This window comes from Protopterus annectens, chromosome 9.part0 (genome assembly GCF_019279795.1).
Source record: "Protopterus annectens isolate FY-2018-M chromosome 9.part0, PAN1.0, whole genome shotgun sequence".
Classification (NCBI taxonomy): Eukaryota; Metazoa; Chordata; order Ceratodontiformes; family Protopteridae; genus Protopterus; species Protopterus annectens.
In genome coordinates this window covers 426,243,445-426,262,656 of record NC_056743.1, presented here as the reverse complement: position 1 = coordinate 426,262,656, position 19,212 = coordinate 426,243,445, and the positions used below count along the sequence as shown (strand labels likewise).

At 43.0% G+C, this 19,212-nt stretch overlaps 1 protein-coding gene across 1 annotated transcript in view; it reads right to left on the bottom strand.

The window, feature by feature from the left end:
- Nucleotides 1-19,212, bottom strand: part of LGI3 (leucine rich repeat LGI family member 3) — a 480,821-nt gene that overhangs the window by 309,048 nt on the left and 152,561 nt on the right. Inside the window, exon 3 of the mRNA XM_044082968.1 lies at nt 10,478-10,549. Within this exon, the coding sequence (XP_043938903.1) occupies nt 10,478-10,549 (72 nt within the window). The remainder of the gene's footprint in view (nt 1-10,477; nt 10,550-19,212) is intronic.

Here is a 19,212-nt window from a genome sequence, read left to right as displayed (position 1 = left end):
ACATTTTATATAGCCCACCTAATCATGAAGGGATTCACATCTAGATCAGGGAGGTCATCGTGCCTCTTTACTCATCCCTCATCAGGCCCATAATTGAGTACAATGCCCCTTTTGGGATGTACCTTACCAGACACCTGCAGCAACTGGAAAGACCCCAAAAGTACCTCACCAAGAGGATCAAAGGGCTCAAACAGATGCCATATGCTGCCCGGTTAAAGAAACTCCAGCTCTACTCAGTGGCATACCACCTGCTCAGAGGCGATCTGTGCCTGATGTATAAAGCCATGTCCAACCCGGAATTAATGGACATGCTGCACCTGAGAAAATCCAAATCCCATGGAGCTACGTGCTCAAGAGACTTGAAGCTCAGCACTGAAATAAATAGGACATGCTGGAGGGACAGATTCATAACCCAGAGGCTCCCTTCACTCTGGAATAAAATCCCAGTCCCGGTTAGGCAGAGTCCCTCATTGACTCTCTTCAAGAGGAATCTTGATGAGTGGATGGGAGATCGTAGGTTTACCCCAGGTATCACTTCTGTGTCACTGTTAGACAGAGGCACAGTATACTAACCTCGAAAAAGGCATAGCAAAATTAATTTAAAATGGGTGGCGAAAGCCAAAAACACTCTGGCTAGGCTTATAAATGCCCTAGGGCAGATAGCCTAGTATGAACCTATGAACCTATGAACATCTCTTTTTGATTGATGTGAAGATGCATTTGGTCCAATTGCCCTGAATACACTTTCCTGCCATGTGTGCTCCCCAGGCGTAATCTGAAGCATCTGTTGTTAAAGTCTGCTTGGCTGTGGGAAGAGTGAAAGGCTGATCCTTGTTGAGGTGACATGCCTGTGCCCACCATCGAAACTCCTGTTGTAGGCAGGGAATTAGTGTTATTACTGTTTCCAAGCTGTGAGAGTGTTGAGTCCAAACACTTTTTAGGTACCACTGTAATTTCCTCATATGCAGTCTGGCATATGGAATTAGTAGAATGCAGAATGCCATGAATCCCAAGGCCTGCAGAATTTTTCTTGCAGGGAGTTGGGACTTTGTTGCCATCATTTGAAAATAGTGAGTCAGTTGTCCTTGTTTGTCTGGCGTGAGATAAGCCATCTGGGCCATTGTATTTAAGCTGGCACCCAGGAATATTATCTATTGTGAGGGCACTAGTTTTGACTTCCTTTTGTTTACTGTGTACCCTAGGCAACTTAACAACTTTTTTACAAACGCCAGATGCTTTAGAAGAATGTCCTTGCTCTCCACTTGAATCAGGCAGTCGTCCATGTATGGATATATTTGAATTCCTTTTTGTCTGCAAAATGCAATTACTGGTGCCAGGAACTTTGTGAAGACCCTGGGCACAGTAGATAAGCCAAAGGGCAGTGCAGAGAATTGGTAGTGCATTGAACCAGCTATGAATCTGAGGTATCTTCTGTAATTTTGTCTGATAGGGACATGCAGGTATGCCTCTTTGAGGTCCAAAGTAACAAGCCAAGCTTTCTTGCCCAACATGGGAAGGAGCTGCTGTAGTGTCAACATTTTGAATTTCGGAACATCCAGGTAAGTATTTAGAGTGGAAAGGTCTAGTATGGGTCTCCAGGCTTTGTCCTTTCTGGGGACCAAAAAGAGTCTTGAGTAAAATCCTTGTCCTTGTTCCTGCTGTGGTACTTTTTGAATAGCACTCATGTCCATGAGGGCTGTAATTTGCTTTTGTGCCTCTGCCCATTGATTGTGTGGCAGGTCTGGCATACCTTTTAGCCTTGGTAAAGTGTGAAAGTGGAACCTGTAACCTTGAGACACAATATTCAGCACCCATTTGTCTTGGGTGATTGCTTGCCAGTTTTGTGAAAAAAGAGCTAGTTTCCCCCCTAAGGGAGCTGCCAGAATGGAAGAGTTTGGCATTGGAAGGGGGAAGTCATTGGGACTGTTACCTGTAAGGTTGTGACTTGTCCTCACCTCCTTTTGGGGTTGAAGTACCCCACTGTCGTGGTCTGTAAGAGCCTTGAGGCTGAGATCTGCCTCTTGGGCATCTGTATCTGCCTCTTTGTGGCCTGTCTGACACTGGAAAGGACCAATTTTTTGTAGGCCAATTCCTGCTAAATCTTGGTGGCTGTACCTGTAAGAAATCCTTCACTGTTTGCATAGATTTTCTGCCTTAACACCAAATAAAATATCTTGCTGTAAAGGAGCATCCAATAATTTTGCCTTAACATGATCTGGTAAGCTTTGTTCCTTTAACCAAGCATGCCTTCGAATCACAGATGCTGTAACTGCTGCTCTACAAGAAGCTTCTAATGAGTCAAAATCACATTGCAAAGTATGCTTTCCCACTTGTTCAGCTGCATGCAATAAATCCTGCATTTCCTTAAAATCAGGTTGTTCTGCACTTGTACTCATTTTCTGTTTTAACTGAGACAGTAAATATTTTTGATATTTAAGCATGTGAAACTGGCAGTTTAAAGCCCTTACTGCTAAAGTTGCAGAGGTGTAAACTTTCTTCCCCCATCTGTCTAATGCTCTAGAGTCCCTGTCTGAGGGAACTGGATTTTTAGCCATGGAGGCCTTTACCCCTTTGGGACCCTGGGAAATAGTTTCTGGGTTAGCAGCAGGGTTTTTATAAAGAAATTTGTGAGAGTCAGGGACTCTGTAGTACCTGTCTGGCTTGACTGGAGCAGGGGGTAAAGAATCTGGATTTAAACTGGATTCAGAGAACACATCGTCCACAATATCCAACACTGGCAGAATAGCAAGGGGCCTGTGCTGAGGCAATAAAAGAAAGTCTCTGAGCCTTTTCTTGGATTCTGAGTAATCCTGGCCCTCCCAGTGGAAATGCTCCCTCATGGCATGTAAAGTTTCCCCAAAAGAGTAATCCTCAGGAGGAGAGGCTGAAGGAATTGATTTTTCAGCATCAGAGTCCTCATAGGGGTGTAAAGAGTATCCCTGGTCTTAAGAGGAATCAGAATATATTGAAACCTGGTCAGAGGAATCATAGTCTGTATCCTGCCTAGGCCTTTTATCAGGAGGGGGATGGGAACCCCTGATCAGAGTAATTAAGTCTTCAGCCATTTTGAGCATCTGTTTTTTAGGCATGGAGGCCTGTCCAGGTGAATACTGTACTTGCTTCTTTGTCTTTAATGTTGTTTTAGACTTGGCTATAGATGCAATGGTAAGTTGTGAAGGCCTGAAAGCACCCTCAGAAGCCAATGCCTGCTCAGCGGCTCTGGACCCATCTGAAGGGTTAGTCTCCGTAGGTCCAACACCTTGAGTATCCAGAGGCCTAGGCAACTCCACGTGGGAGTCGGTCGCGGCCTACGGCTCTGAGGTAGCGGGTGTCAGGGGCTGCGAAAGCACCTCACTGAGAACCGGAGAACTGGCGACTGGCCTAGAAGAGGCTTCGTCATCCGTTTTGGGCCTAGGATGCCTGTCCTTATCCTTATCTTTGCGTTTTTTGTGAATTCCGGTCGTCGGTTGTTCTGACGGCATGATATAATTAAACCTTCGGCCAAAGTAATGGCGAGCAAAATCAAACCGACGTTTAATAGTGCGTTTGTTAAATCTAGCACAAAACCGGCAACTAGTGACGTTGTGATCTGGGCCTAGGCATGGAATACAGTAAGAATGAAATTCCTTATGAGGTATTTGCTTCCCACAAGAAATATAATTATTAACTTTTACTGACTTCGGTCTGAGGCAAGAAAAAGTTTCCCCAACGGGGTACTTAGCTTTATTGAAGACTTCGGTTCTGAAAATCGAAATTGATATCTCAGGAGTCGGCCGACCTTGTGAACTGCTTTTGCTTTGGGCACCGCGCAGCAAGAAAGACTGAAGAAAATGGCGTTGTCTGCTTCTTATATACCCCTGACACACTGACGTCAGGGAGGAGGCGACAGCAACTGACGCCGGACCAAGACTTTGGAACTCTGGCCGACTGTGGGACAGCCTGACGGCAGGATAACCCAAGTGTAATGACTGCAGCAGTGAAACATGATGAACATCAGAAGGGTCATGGATGGTTTCAAGGGTACTACTTCCCATGATTCATAGTTAAAAAATGAGAGCCTTTATAAGACCTAGGATGAGGGGATAAATGAATGAAAAGTCCAGCATTTATATTCACATTTATTAACATGCTTGTAAGCAAGCATGGTACAGCACACTAGTTAAAATAAATACATACTAAGAGATAAAAAGGACAACATATGGACAAAACAGACAGTAAGAACTAATACATACACTTATAATAATAATAATAATAAACGTAGTTAAATAAAACAATGAAGTTAGTTAATATATGCTATTGAAAATAAATTACTTTTAAAGGAGCTCTTAAATCCTGACAGAGTGGGGCACTCCCACAACCAGTGGGGTAGGAGCTGTGAATTTTGATAACTATAAGATTAGATAGTCTCCAAACACACTGTAGGCATCCCCCATGTAAGAGGAGTGAAGGGACCTAACTGGAGAGAGTGAAGGGGTTTGACTGGATAGTAAGGGACCAAAAGCTTCTTAAATTATGGAGGACTCATATCATGGAAGACAAAGTAAACCTAAGGCAGAATTTTAAGGATACTGCATTATCAAAGTGGCAGCCAATGCAGACTCTGTAGAAATGGAGTAATATAAAGGAAACTTGATGTACTGTTCATAATTAAGATGCAGAATTTGGTATTAGGTGTAAAAGTACTGAGAAGCAGTAACTGTGATATGAAGACAGGAAGGCATGCACCACCACCAAAAGGACTTTTGGCAGAAGGAGCTTGCTTAATGATATGAAGGTGAGAGCAAGATATATTTTCACAATGGGTGACACCTGGACCCCAAGTACCATTCTGTAATTGATAATGACACCAAAATCTATATCCTTCTTAACAAATAGCAAACTGTTACTATTATAAGCAATGGTAGTTCTTAAGGTTGACCTGTTGGAACCCCTTCATGTGGCATGAAAAGCCATGGCAATGGTTTTGCCTGAGTTAAGTCTCAGATAACTGGCAATCATCTTATCTTGGAAGCATTCCAATTCTTCATACAATAAATCCACAGAATTCAATTTGCACTGAAGAAAATGGAGGCAAACGTGAGTATCATTTGCAAAGCAACTGTACTGTATATTTCTCTGTCTAAAGTGAACATCTAATGAAAGCATATGTGTGTGAGGAGCAACAATGAGTCCAAAATAGAAGCATGTTAGAACCCAGAAGTGACCTGAAATGATGATGAAGAGTTAATTCCAATCGCTGTCTGTTGACAGCATCCTGAGAGGTTGCAGGTGCACGATTTCTTAACAATTTCCATAGCTCTTCCATACCTTTGGAACTGATCTAAATGTATGTCGTGCTCTACCATGTCATATACTAAAAATCAAGGAGGACCAGAAGAGTATAGTACCACTGACAATTTCCATTAGGAGGTCATTAAAGATGTATGTAAGGGCCATCTCAGTAGCATGTCTACAGCTGAAACCAGCCAGGAATAATTACTCAAACATGATATTCTCTGAAATATTAAATCAAGCTGTAAACAAGAAAGCTTTTGTATAAATGAAAGATTATAAACAGTGCAGTAATAATCCAATTTATCAGAATTTAAGTTGTGTTTCTTTAAAGCTTGGGTACCTAACCATCTGTTAGTGCAGCTGGTGAAATCCAAGTAGATAAAGAAGCAGAAATAATGTGTTAAATCACTGGTCCAAGCACATTAAACAGTCTAGTCAACCATCAGTGATGTTGGGAATAGCCTGCAGTTTATAACCAAAAAAAAAAAAAAGGCACAGCTAGAATTGTGAACAGTAAAACTCAGATAAAAACTCTCTCATAAAAAAAATGGATAGGCTGCACACCTGAAATCAAAGAAATAAGATCTAAATATTCAGTCAGTTGAAAGTTATGCTATTTCCAAGCTGACAGTTCTAGGCAGTTACTGAAAACTCCCAACGAGCTTTTTGTGGGAAAAAAATTATGCAATGATGTTAGCATAGCTATGAGGAACTGAGCAGCGAGCTCACATTCCTCAGATGAAAGTTCTCAGTCGGTGAAAGACAAGTAGGATTAGTCAGGCTGTCTACCACCTGAAGGAGAAGATGGGTCAGTTTAATGGAGAAGAACTCTTTTAGGCAGGAATGCAGCCTTCTTATGGGAGATCTCTGCCCGCCAAATACTGTAGTTTTTATCATGCCCCAAACTGATTTCAAAGGAACCAGAACAGCTCCATTTATAATGAAGTTTTCATCCACATCTTCTCATAGGATCAAGTTCCATGTCATGCCATGGTTCCTGTGATTCAAGTTGAGATGGGGTAAGCAGATTTAGTGAGGAAGGCACAACAGTATTATATATAACAAGCAACTCATTAAGGCTATCTGCATCTGGTACTGAAAAGAGTCATTAGATGTTTAGGACAAACTGGTGTCCAGTTGCATCTTGCCAGTTCAGGAGGAGGAGCTGTAACTGGAGAAGAGTCAACATAAACCATACAAAGTGGTAGTTTAACTATGGGACAGGTTCCACTATCATGTTAGTGTATATACGGTAACTATTTGAAATGACAAGACTCGGTGTGATGAGTCTCAGAATGTTGACAATGAATGACAGAAAAGACAGCTTTACATATACTAAGTCTGAGTTTGCCATTTCTTGGAATATTCCCTTTTCTCTGATGTATGGTGATCTTAGAGTTGGTAGTTATATGTTTGGGGGCACGGCTTACCCCACCTGTAAAAAACAAATTTAAAGGAGAAAAGCAATGTTCGACATTTGCTATTTTCCGGAGTTTTCAATATATATGTATTTTCCAGCATTTCAAGGCTCAGCATTGTGTCAGTATTTCAATAAGATGACAAGTCCAAACTATGTCCTGCAGAAAGATCATGCGCTGAAGATTATTTGCTACTTTGGGTAAGAAGGGTAGGGGTTAAACTTTCAGGTGATATCTTAACATTGATATACATATTTTCATGGACAGCTGGTTTTATATATCAATCAATTATAATGTTATATCATTGAAAACAATGTCACTGTTATTGATATAAGGGCAATTTAAGTTACTGGGAACAACTGATTAATGAGTGCTTTAAAATGCAGTTTTTCAAAAATATTTTAAGTACTCTGCATGTTAGTTACTATGCCGGTCTTCAAGATGTTTCTTTTTCTATTATTTTGTTAACTGGATTGTATGGTTAGTTGCAAGATTGTGAATTTGTAATATCACTCATTTTTGACAAGATTACAACAAAGGTGAGTTAATAATATCAAAGCTGTAGGCTGAACAGCAACAGGAGATGCAGCCATACTGGGAATGACAGAGACCTGTGGACATGGTAACTCCAGGGTATGGAGAAAGCAAAAGGAGAGAAGGGGCAAAGAAGGGAGTAATAGTATATATGAGCATTAATCAGATGCAGTCTGATGGAGGACAAAGAAGATAAGGAGAAAAGAAGGGCAGGCTATGTTCAGGTAAACGTCATCTCCCAAGAGTGTAGAGAGAAGTGTGGTGAATAGATCGAAATGGAATGACCCTCAGATAGGACCACAAAGCAGGCAAATTCCTTAAGGAAAGAATAATGTAATGGAGTAACAGGTGGTGATAATATGAGAATTTTATTTTTTTCTGAATTACTGTTAAGTTTTCCAGCATCAAAACTTGAGAGGGAAAATTACATTGTCAAGTTGATCAGTTGGGACAGCACAGTACAACTGGTGGAACAGGGAACCAGGATGGGAGAATGCAAAGCACAATATTCAGCAGTGCTAAGCCTGTAGGTAGAAGGTATGACACTGATGGCTGCTTTAGGAAATAGTAAAGGTATCCAATGATGAGAAGGACATTAAGGGAAAAGGAGGAGAGTACCAAAGAGATGAACGGCATTTGATGGAAATCATTAATGAAGAAGCAGTGAGCAAATGAATGGATAGTGGGTGGAGTTTGGCAGGACAGTGAGCAAATTAATGTAGAGTGGGTGGAGTTAGGCAGGACCAGGAATGCCAGAAGGAGGTTATAGAAAGTTCACAGGGTATATGAGGAAGCTAGAAATAAAGTAGTCATGGAACTGATGAGAATAAAAATAGAGCTAGTTAATATTAAGCATGGAAAAAGACTTCAGACATTTACAGAAATGTCGAACAGAAAATGTGTGCTAACGAACAAAGACAATGGGACAAAGGAAAACATAGGGATTCTATACAAAGAAGAAAAGCAGCAGGGTATACATGGGAAGAAAGGTGGGTGCAGAAGGAAAGGTGCAACAAATGGACTGATATACATGAACAGGACAGTGAAGGAGATGATAACGCTAAGGAGGAAATAAGGCTGAAGGGCTTTCTCAGAAAACTAACAGCTAGCTGGAATCTTGGCAGAACCCCCTTGTGAATCTGTCCGACAGAACTCTAAAAGAGGATAGTGGTGCTCTAAACTAGCAGCACTTTGCAAGATGTGATTATAGAGCATCATTCTGAAGGGAGGTTGATACTAGCATCCTCAAGAATTATTTGCCAGTCATCCTGAGAGCTGGTACTAGCATCCTCAAGAATTATTGGTCAGTTATTCTGAGGGGTGGCACTAGCATCCTGAAAAATTATTAGCCAGTCTTCCTGAGGTTGGTATACAGAAAGGTTATGGAAAAGATCTATCTTCCTGCAGGAGAATAGCTATGGGGTTTCAAAATAGCATCTGGCATGGATTCATGTCTTAAAAATCCTGACACACTAACCCAGTTCAGTTCAGTAATTTGGAAGTGGACAGGGAGAACTGGGAGAGGTAGTCAGCTGGACTTCAGTAAGGCCTTTGACTCAGTCCAGTTTTGGAGATCAGTGTGAAATCTATCAGCATGCAGTTGTGAGAAACCTTGAGTAAGAGGGTGTAGAATATGTTGGAGAAAAGGCAAACTGAGTGATAAGGGTGGGAATATCTGAAGAAATGGGGGTATGCTGCTGCAAGAGTCAGTTCTACTCTCTTCTTTATTTTTAATGCCTTACATATAATGAATTAATATATTTGTGAATGACCACAAAATGGGGTAACAGTGGGGGACAGCCTAATCTAAGGACAGAGTTGAGGAAACCAGCACCATGGGTGATCAGATGGCTATTGCTGTTTAATGCCGATGAGTGCAATGTGTTGCACTTAGAAAAGGGCAACTCAAAAAACAAAATATGAGCTGGCGGTCAGTCTCTAAGCCATAGGTCAAGAAAATGACTTGGATGCAATTACTATTACAGGTATGAATACCCAAGGAATAAGTCAAAGAGAAGCACCAAAGAACAACAGAATCCATGGTTGTACAGCAACATGAACCACATTCAATGACAAGAAAGTGATTCTGTCAAACTACGAAGCACTGATGACATCACATCTTTTGCAAGGTCACTGTCTGATCTGCTGAGACACACAATGGTATGTCCTAGAATGTGGAGACTGAATAATAGAAAATCCAGACTTAAATTAACTAAGTCCAAGAATACCAATTCTTGGAAAATTCCCTTTTATCCAAAGTAAGATCATCCTGAAGTGGTACATATAAGTTTGAGATTGTGTGAGAGGCTTGTCCCCTGCAAAAATAAGTTTAAAGTAGAAAAGTACTGTTCAATATTTGCTTTTCTCCTTTATTTTATTTTTTTTGGAGGAGGAATATTTCAGGACTCTGCATTGTGAGCACTCACAGTTTAGTATGGAGCCCATCTACAAAACTATGTCATGTTCTGGAAAAATGTCACTAAAGGATTACTAAGCTAATAGACCAGGGCCAGGAGTGGGATACCAGAATGGCTCAGTGACTTACGAGGACTGGCACTACAGGGTGAATTGCTCTACTTTGGAGAAGTTAGATGGGAAAGGGAGGGCAATAGCAAACATAACTGAAAAGGAGCATGCATGAGACAAAGGAAGGCAGGAAGGGGAGTATGTAGTTTAAAATTAGTAGGAAACAACATTACTCAGGACTGGAAGAAGTATTACTATAAATAGGCAGTACTGGAGAGATTAAGTTATCTTTGAGTGGACAGTTCAAAGCAAAACAAGTGAAACATTTCGTAAAATAAGGTAGACGTGGAAAGCAGTGACCTGGAGAGGGTAAAAGAAAGGACAAGGTAGGTACAGGCTGTTAGCTGCATCAACTGGGCAAAATAATCACACCAACAGTTATCTTCTGTGCATGTATGCATGCATATATGTATGTATGTTGGGGCAGGAGAAGCTGTATAGCACTGACAGTGGCCAGTAGTGAATGTCATTAACTCCACCTCTGCTTGCCTAATGGAACAGAATGAAGTAGTGGCTGCATTTGTAATATTCTCCTGCAATGGCTAGGCTTCTTTGCAACATGCAGCAAGGTCTTGCACATTCACACAATCTATTGTATTCTTTTGTGGACTCCCCACCCATTCTCACACCACCTACGGCTCATAACCGATGAAAAAGTGACAGATATTCAAGCCATAACGTGTTATACAGCTGGAACAGTTCTGCTATTTATATTATAAACTTACAGGTATTGTAGGTGAGTCAGACCCCAAAACGCATCGTCCTCAATCACAGTGAAAGTGTTGGAGTTAAGCAAGCTGAAAAACAGAATTTAAAAATATAACATGAATGAGAAAAAGAACATTTCATATGCATTGATTATAAAACTGAGTAACTTCAAATGGGAACACAGCAATATATTGAAAATAGATTATCTCAGAATGGTTTCCACAAGCCAGATGCATTTGATTTAATTGCTTTCCCTCCAAGGTGGAGTATCACAAAATTATTTATTAAAACTGGGGGGTCCTCAATCTTTTCAGTGCCATATGTTTAACGTAACAGTAATGGAGTCCTGAACATTTTGGTCCATGCTGAAGAGAAGAATCCTGAATGCTAATTGAACTTGATCAGAGTTAGGGAGATATTAAATACCATTTGGCTGCAGTTAATTAGCTAACATACCAGTTTTGTACACATGAGTAAAGAGTGTAGACAGATAGGTCGTCTAGCTGTTTTATTAAATCTACTACCTATGATTCCTGCATATATATCTAACAGAGTGTACAGGGATGGGGAGTCTAGCTGTTTTAGTAAATCTGCTGGCCTATGATTCCTGTATACATATGTAACAGACTGTACAAGGATAGGGAGTCTAGCTGTTTTAGTAAATCTGCGGGTCTACAAGTCCTGTATACATATGTAACCGAGTGTACAGGGATAGGGACTCTAGCTGTTTTAGTAAATTTGCTGGCCTACACATATTGTTATTATGAGTAACACACTGCAGGAGGACAGGGAGCTTAGCTGATTTCCTTGAATCAGCTGGCTTGGATGTTTTGTGCACGAGTAAGGGAGTGTGGCTGGATGTAGTGGAACTGTCTGGCCTATAAATTTTGTGTATATAAGTAAAGCACTGTAAAAGTTCAGGTGATGTGGCTGGATGCAGTGGAATTGAATGGCCTGTGCATTTTATGTATATAAGTAAGGCACTGTAAAAGGTCAGGTGATATAGCTGGATGTAGTAGAACTGTCCGGCTTATAGATTTTACATATTATATAAGTAAGGCATTGTAAAAGGTCAGGTGATGTGGCTGGAAGTAGTGGAAATGTCTGGCCTATACATTTTATTACATTTTATGTATGTAATTAAGGCACTGTAAAAGGTCAGGTAATGTGGCTAGATGTAGTGGAATTGTCTGGCCTGTGAATTTTATGTATATAAGTAAGGCACTGTAAAAGGTCAGGTGATGTGGCTGGATGTAGTCGATCATCTGGTTTCAATCATGGTCAAATGGGTCCTTAGGCAGGGTAATGGATTGGGTCCCCCCCACATGTGCGTGCATACACACACACACACACACACACACACACACACACACACACACACACACACACACACACACACACACACACACACACACACACACACACACACACACACACCAGCCCCCACCCCACAGCCATTCCTGTATACCACTACTTGGCTATTTCTCCCCATTTACCATAAACACTGTTCGAACATGTCATTGTGCATACTATTTCCTTCTTTATTTCTACAATAATTACAGAGATTTGCATTTAATTTAAAACTTTTATTTCAAATTTTATAGCACAAACACTGATAGCCATTTGGTAAATAAAACAAAATAAGCTCACAATGAAAACAGTCTTTGCATGAGCAGTAAACGTCTCTGTCCTTGAAACTCACATTCATTGAAATGGCATTGAAATCCACATTCAAAGAAAATGCATCTTGGCTAGTGGCGCATTAAGTTTACCTTTGGGCTGTTTCATTTTTAGGACCATGTATACATGCATGTGTTCTTTGATTCACTTTCATGATTGTGTTAAATTACATTCCTTGTATAATACAGCACACTTGTTAGAGTGTGTTTTAAATTTGTAGTTTTGAACATTTTTCCAGTAAGCAATGAAAGAAAATGGTAAGCAGGTAATATTGCAATAGGGAATGGATGACAAACCAACAACAGGTTCATAGTCACTAAACATCTCATCCAAAGGAGGATACACTCAGGACTGCAGCACCCCCCCCCCCTTAAACTACAACATGGTATCAGAAATCCATTTCCATGGTGTAGGAGTAGAACCCACAGTCTTCTGCACCAAAGCAAAAGTTTGCTACCTGTTGTGCTACTAGGACTGCTTTCAAATTCTGTAGCACAAATGGTGATGACAATTTGCTAAACAAAACAGCTGCACAATGAAAACAGACAGCATGTGTAGCAGTAAACTTCATTTCCCTTGAAGCTCACAATCATCTGAAAATGCACTGAAGCTCACAATTCCTTGAAAATGCAATGAAACTCATATTTTTTGAGTTGTCTGTTAGTTGGTATAGAGGATTCAGGCTCTCTTCTCCTGTAGCCAAAATACAGGATTTGAGCCTGAGAAAATTAACTAACCTGCCATCCCTAACTAGGGCATTACACACCATCACAGATGGTACATTTGTTTCATCTGTCTTGTCAGCTTTATTCTCCGAACAGAAGAAGCAGCAGGAATGTCTTGTGTGTTTAAATTCCGCACATGGAAACAAGACTTAGCAGCAAATCCATTCATTGATGCACGCAGGGATGTAAATCTGTGTTGCATGCACAGACGCAGATAGTGTTCTTAAAGAAGACATGTAATTTATTATTTTTAATTAAAAAGAAAATATTAGGCAGCCCCCCCCCCAGCTAGCAATCTCCTACTGCTAGATCTGGCTCTGTCTGGACATATTATATATATATATAAGTAAGGGACTGTAAAATATCAGGAAGTGTTTCTGGATGTAAAGAATCGTATGGCCTACACCTTTTGTATATATGTGTATACATGAGTAAAGGGACTGGAATAAAGATAGCAAACCTATCTAGATGTAGTGGATTGTCTAGTATACATGGTTTATCCACACAACTTCTTACTGTAAGAAGAATAGTACAGACACCAGTATAACAGATATGCGCTTTTGTTCCATTTAATTGACATGACATGGTAGATCACGACATACATTTAGATCAGTTCCAAAGTTACTGAGGAGCTATGGAAATTGAATGTTTTTAACTTGCACATTAATATACAGTATTTAATTGTGCATAATAAGAAGTTATGTACCTACCATAACGTTCCATGTTAGTTGTCTTCTTCTCGCCTTCTTTCTTGCTGGATGGGTTCGGAGCCGATCCTCGGCTCCGACTCGGCCAATACTAAAGCTCGAGAGCTAATTCCACCAGCTCGAGGCTCCCCTATATCCCACAATGCTAGCCGGTAACTACTTAGATCTCGTTTTATAGCTAGACCAAGCAATTCTAGTCTCCCTAGTATGGAGAAGGGTAACCCACCTCTATATAAACCAGAGTGTAAGGTATCCCAGACCTAACAAAAGGGGAAATAGAGGTGGTAGAATGTGTGGGAATAAAACTCTTCCAGAGGAAGATCACAAAAAGAATTCCTATCGGTCTGTCCAGGCTTGGGGGAAGGAGGGGGGAAGAAAGAAGGCGAGAAGAAGACAACTAACATGGAACGTTATGGTAGGTACATAACTTCTTAATGTTAAGTTGTCTAACTCGCCTTCATTCTTGCTGGATGGGACCTTATCCCGGGTGGCCTATTGGAACAGACTCTTGAGAACATTGGAACCAAAGTTGGCACGGTTTCTGGAGATCATGTCCAATTTGTAATGAGAAATGAAGGTATGAGGAGAAGCCCAAGTGGCTTCTGCACAAATAGAATCTATTGGTAGCCTGTCCTGAAAAGCTACGGATGTAGCTAATGCCCTAGTTGAATGAGCTCTAGGTCTTGAAGGTAGTTTTTGATGTCTGATCTCATAGATGAAAGTAATTTTAGAGGTGAGCCATCTAAAAAGGGAAACTTTGGTAACTGGAAGGCCCGATTTCCCTTCTGCATATGATAGAAAAAGCTGATCACATTTCCTGAATTGTTTAACTCTGTCTAAATAATATCTAAGTTGGCGGTGAACATCCAGAAAATTTAGCTTTTGTTCTGACCTGTTGGAATAGTTAGGGAAAAAGACGGGAAGATCAATAGTTTGGTTTAGGTTTGTTTGAGAGGAAACCTTAGGTAAAAAGGAAGGATTAGTACGGAGGGATACCCTATCTTTGTGAAACACTAAGTAAGGAGGGCGACTGCACAGAGCATGGAGTTCAGATATCCTTCTTGCTGAAGTAATGGCTACTAGAAAAAGTGTCTTCTATGAAAGCAACTTCAGGGAACATGAAGCCGCTGGTTCGAAAGGGGGAAGGATTAAGGATGCCAGAACCAAGTTCAAGTCCCACTGAGGCAGGGGATCTTTGATTGGAGGTTTGAGAAGAAAAACACCCCTTAAAAAGGCTATGCAGAGTTTGTAAGCCATGATGCTAGACTCCGATACACCTACATGATAATTAGATATAGCAGCCAACTGAACTCTAATGGTAGATGAAGAAGAGACTAAATGAAAGAGTTATGCTAGAAAGTCCAGAATAGACTGGATAGGTGCAGTGAAGGGATCTATATTTTTCGATGTTGCACAAAAGGAGAAGCGTTTCCATTTGCTATTATAAATCTTCCAGGTAGAAGATTTATGAGAGGCTATCAAGATATCTCGGACCGAGCTAGATATTAAGGGAAGCCTGGCTAGGGTCGGAACCGGAGAAACCACGCTGTGAGGTTGAGAGAATGAAGAGACTGGTGCAGCTGGCCCGATTGGTGGGTCAACAGATCTGGCACTGGGTCCAGATGCCAAGGCTGCTCCAAAAGGTAACGATGAAGGAACGGAAACCATATCTGTCGAGGCCAGTAAGGGGCAATGAGAATCATTGTCACTCTCAAGGTGATGGCTTTCTGAATTAGTTATCAGTGGAAAGGGGGGAAAGGCATACAAAAGTCCCCGGGGCCAATCGTGGACTAGAGCGTCTCTGGTGGGATGGCCTGGTAATGGGAAGAGAGTGAAGAAGTCGTGACACTTGCTGTTTTGGGGAGTAGCAAAAAGATCGCAGCAAGGCTGGCCCCATCGTTGGAACACTTCTCCCAGTACTGATTTCCTCAGAGACCACTCGTGGGGCATGAGAATTGCCCTGCTCAACTTGTCTGTAATCACATTGGATTTCCCGGGAATGTGCATTGCTACCAGAAAATGCTGAGAAGAGATCGCCCATTGCCAAAGTCTGAGTGCCTCTCGACATAAGGGGTATGATCTGGTTCCGCCTTGTTTGTTGATGTACCACACTACGGACATGTTGTCCGTCTGAATTGCAATAGTCCCTGTGGGAAGAGAGTCGTGAAGGGCTTGCAACGCTAAAAGCACTGCTCTCATCTCTAAGACATTTATGTGCAAGTGGCACTCGAAAGGTTGCCACGTGCCCTGGACTGTCCTGCCCTGATAATGCCCCCCCCCCACCCGATCAGGGAGGCATCTGTTGTCAACGTGGCGACTGGGGGGGGGGGTGAAGGGTCTTCCTTGGAGAACCTGAGGTGATGTGATAAACCAAGACAGTTGATTCTTGCATGATTGAGTCAACAATATGGTGTGGGACATCGGGAGCTGTTGGAAGGACCATTGAGTAAACAGCATCCATTGGAGGATCCTCATGTGGAAGCGAGCTAAGGGGAGAAGGGGGATAGCTGCTGCCATGAGTCCTAATACCTTCAAAACTAGTCTGGCTTTGACTTTGTTGCATTGTAAGAGAAGGTAAACTTGTTTGCGGATGTCTGACACTCTCTGTTCTGTGAGTGTGGCTGAAAGATTGAGTGTGTTTAATGTGGCGCCTATAAAGGTAATAGATTGACAAGGCGACAAGGCAGATTTTTCAAAATTTATTGAAATGCCTAGAGCTTGGCAAGTTTGGATAGTGAAGTCTCTGGATAGAAGTAGTTGATGTCTGGTGGTGGCAGTAAGGAGCCAGTCATCTAAATATGGAAACACCTGGAATCCTTGACATCTCAAGTGAGCCGCGACCACTGCCATGCATTTGGTAAACACTCGGGGGGCTGTAGTGAGACCAAAGGGCAGGGCTCTGAATTGATAGTGACTGGCTCCCAGCCTGAAGCGGAGAAATCTCCTGGAGCATCTGTTCATCTTTATATGGTAGTACGCGTCCTGAAGATCTATCGAGCACATCCAATTGTCCTGACCCAAGAAGGGTAGAATGGACTGTAGCGTGACCATCCGGAATTTTGTTTTTCTGACATACTTGTTTAAGTTGCTGAGATCCAGTATGGGTCTCCAGTCCCCTGTCTTTTTTGGTACCAAAAAGAATTTGGAGTAGATTCGGATCCTTGTTGGTCTGCTGGGACTGATTGGATAGCTCTTTTTGATAGCAGCTTTGAAATTTCTAGTGCTGCTTGTTCCCTTAGACTGGGTGGAACGTCTGGAAGGGATCCTTTGGGTTGGGATGGAATGTGAATAAAGGGAATTTTGTAACCCTCGGATATGATCGACTGTACCCATTTGTCTTGTGTAAGGGAAAGCCAGGCTTTTGGGTACACAGATAATCTTCCCCCGACTGCCTCCGAAGGTGGACAGCCAGGCAGCACCTCAGGTATGCTGAAAGGGTTTATCAGAGAAAGTTTCTCTGCTACCCTGGTTTTGCGGACCTCCTCTGCCTCTAGAGCGGTGTCTATTATTATTCCCCCCTCTGCCTATAGAGGGGAATCGACCTTGTGCGTCAGATGAGACTCCCTGGGTTTGTTTGCGGAACCACATCTTTCCTCCCCTCTGACCTTTGGGATAAGGCCTAGAAGGGGTAGAAAAATGGACTCCCACGGCAGAGAGAGTCTTACCTTCCACCTCGCACCTAGTCAATGTATCCTTCACCTGAGGACCAAACAAGGATGATCCATCAAAGGGGGAATTGGTGAAGGACGCCTTGAAAGGGTCTGCAAAGTTGCACAGCCGCATCCAGGCGTGATGCCGTAGGGCAACGCCTGTGCCTGCGGCTCTATTCGCCCCATTCGCAGCATATGAGATAAGCCGCATGGAGGAGTTAACGATGGAGTTCAGGGTTGCCAACTGGGAGTTCATTCTGTCTTGGAACCCCTCAGCTGTTGGATCCTTTACCTCTTCACTCATATCCTTGAGTAAATCTCTCTGGAGATGAGTGAAGTGACATAAATAGTTCAGCGACCGCATTGAAAAAGTCGCTGATGAAAACATCCGCTTACCGTACCTGTCCATGGTCCTAGATTCCTTATTAGGAGGATGGACAGGTACCGAAGGATCGGCTAACTCCTTCTTAGTGGCTGCGGCCACCACCATGGCATAGACGGAGACGCCTTTAGATAAAAAATCTTTATCTCTAGGGGCAGTAATAAATTTAGACGGCCTCCTCGGGGTGGGTTCCACTGAATCAGGAGCCATCCAGGCCTTCCTTGCCACCACTTCCATAAGGGGTCAAAGGGAGGGGACACCCAGGAGGTAGAAGGGCAAGAGCCGAACGCCTCAAGGTACACTGACTTATTCTCTGAAGGGTTAAGGGCTGGCCAGTTCCACCTCTGTTTCAGGATTTCAAGGATGTCAGCAAAGGAGACATCCTCAGAGGGGGATCGAGGGGAACATTCTGATTCCTTTAAGTCAGTGTCAGAGGTGATAGACTCAGGGGAGTCAATGTGCTTCCTCTTGCACTGCCTCAACCTAGGGGATTCTACTACCGGGTCAGGAGAGGCCTCGGAAGAGGAGGAAATTCCCAATGGGGAAACTTGAGGAGTTGGCTCTCTGCGGTCTGAAGCAAGGATTTGGGTAGAAATCACCGCAGGCACTGATGATGGAGGGGCTGATGGAGCCGACTGTGGGGCAGACTCTGGTTCTAGCACGCTCAGCATGACCTCGAAGGCACCCCTATCGGGCAAGGCCGGAGGTCCCCGCTCCGAAGAGACTAGGACCCCTCCCGGCACCGACAGGGACGGCTCCGAGGCCGATGTCGGAGCCGAACTCACCAGCGCCGAAGCACCGAGAGGGAAAGCGGGGTCGGACAAGGGTCCGATGCCACTCGCCCCCTCGAAGCCGACGAGGGAAGCTCGGCGCCGAGATCCCTCTAAGGAAGAGATTGGAGCAGACGACGGAGCCGAAAGGGAAGGTATCGGATCCGATGCACCGACAGTCATGGCTCCGATGAGCCTCGGCTCTGAGCTCAAAGGAGTCAGAGGAGGAACACATTGAGGGACAGAAATAGCCACTGACTGATGAGTCGGGCTATGAAGCATTTGGGCCAGTGCCTCAGACTTGAGAAGTCTACTCACTACCCTTTGCAAATCATGGTCAGATAGCCTGGAAGACCGTGAGGAATGCGATCTATGGCTCCACTCCGAAAGAAGAGGGGACCCTGGCGCCGAGTGAATGGAGCCGATGGAGGGAGACCTAGACCTTTTTCTTAAAGGTTACTCCGATAAAAGTATCAGAGCCAACAGAGTCTTATCAGCCTCGGCTCCGTCCGGAGCCGAGTTAATAGTATGAGGCTTAGAAACATCGGCTCCAGCCGGAGCCGATGTCGAAGCAGTTTTGATGCTTCCAGAGGACGGCTCTGAAGCTGGAGCCGACTGTCTGGAAGTCTTAGAAGGCTTCCCCGACACAGACTGGGTCGGGGGGGCCTTCAGGCTTTAATAAGCCATGCAAAATTAATTTATTTTTGCATTCCTGCAGGACTCTAGGGCTGAAACCATGACACACAGCACATGAGTCCTGCAGGTGCAAAGGTCCCAGGCAATACACACAAGAAGTGTGACCATCTGTCAGAGACATTTTCTGACAGCACGAATCACA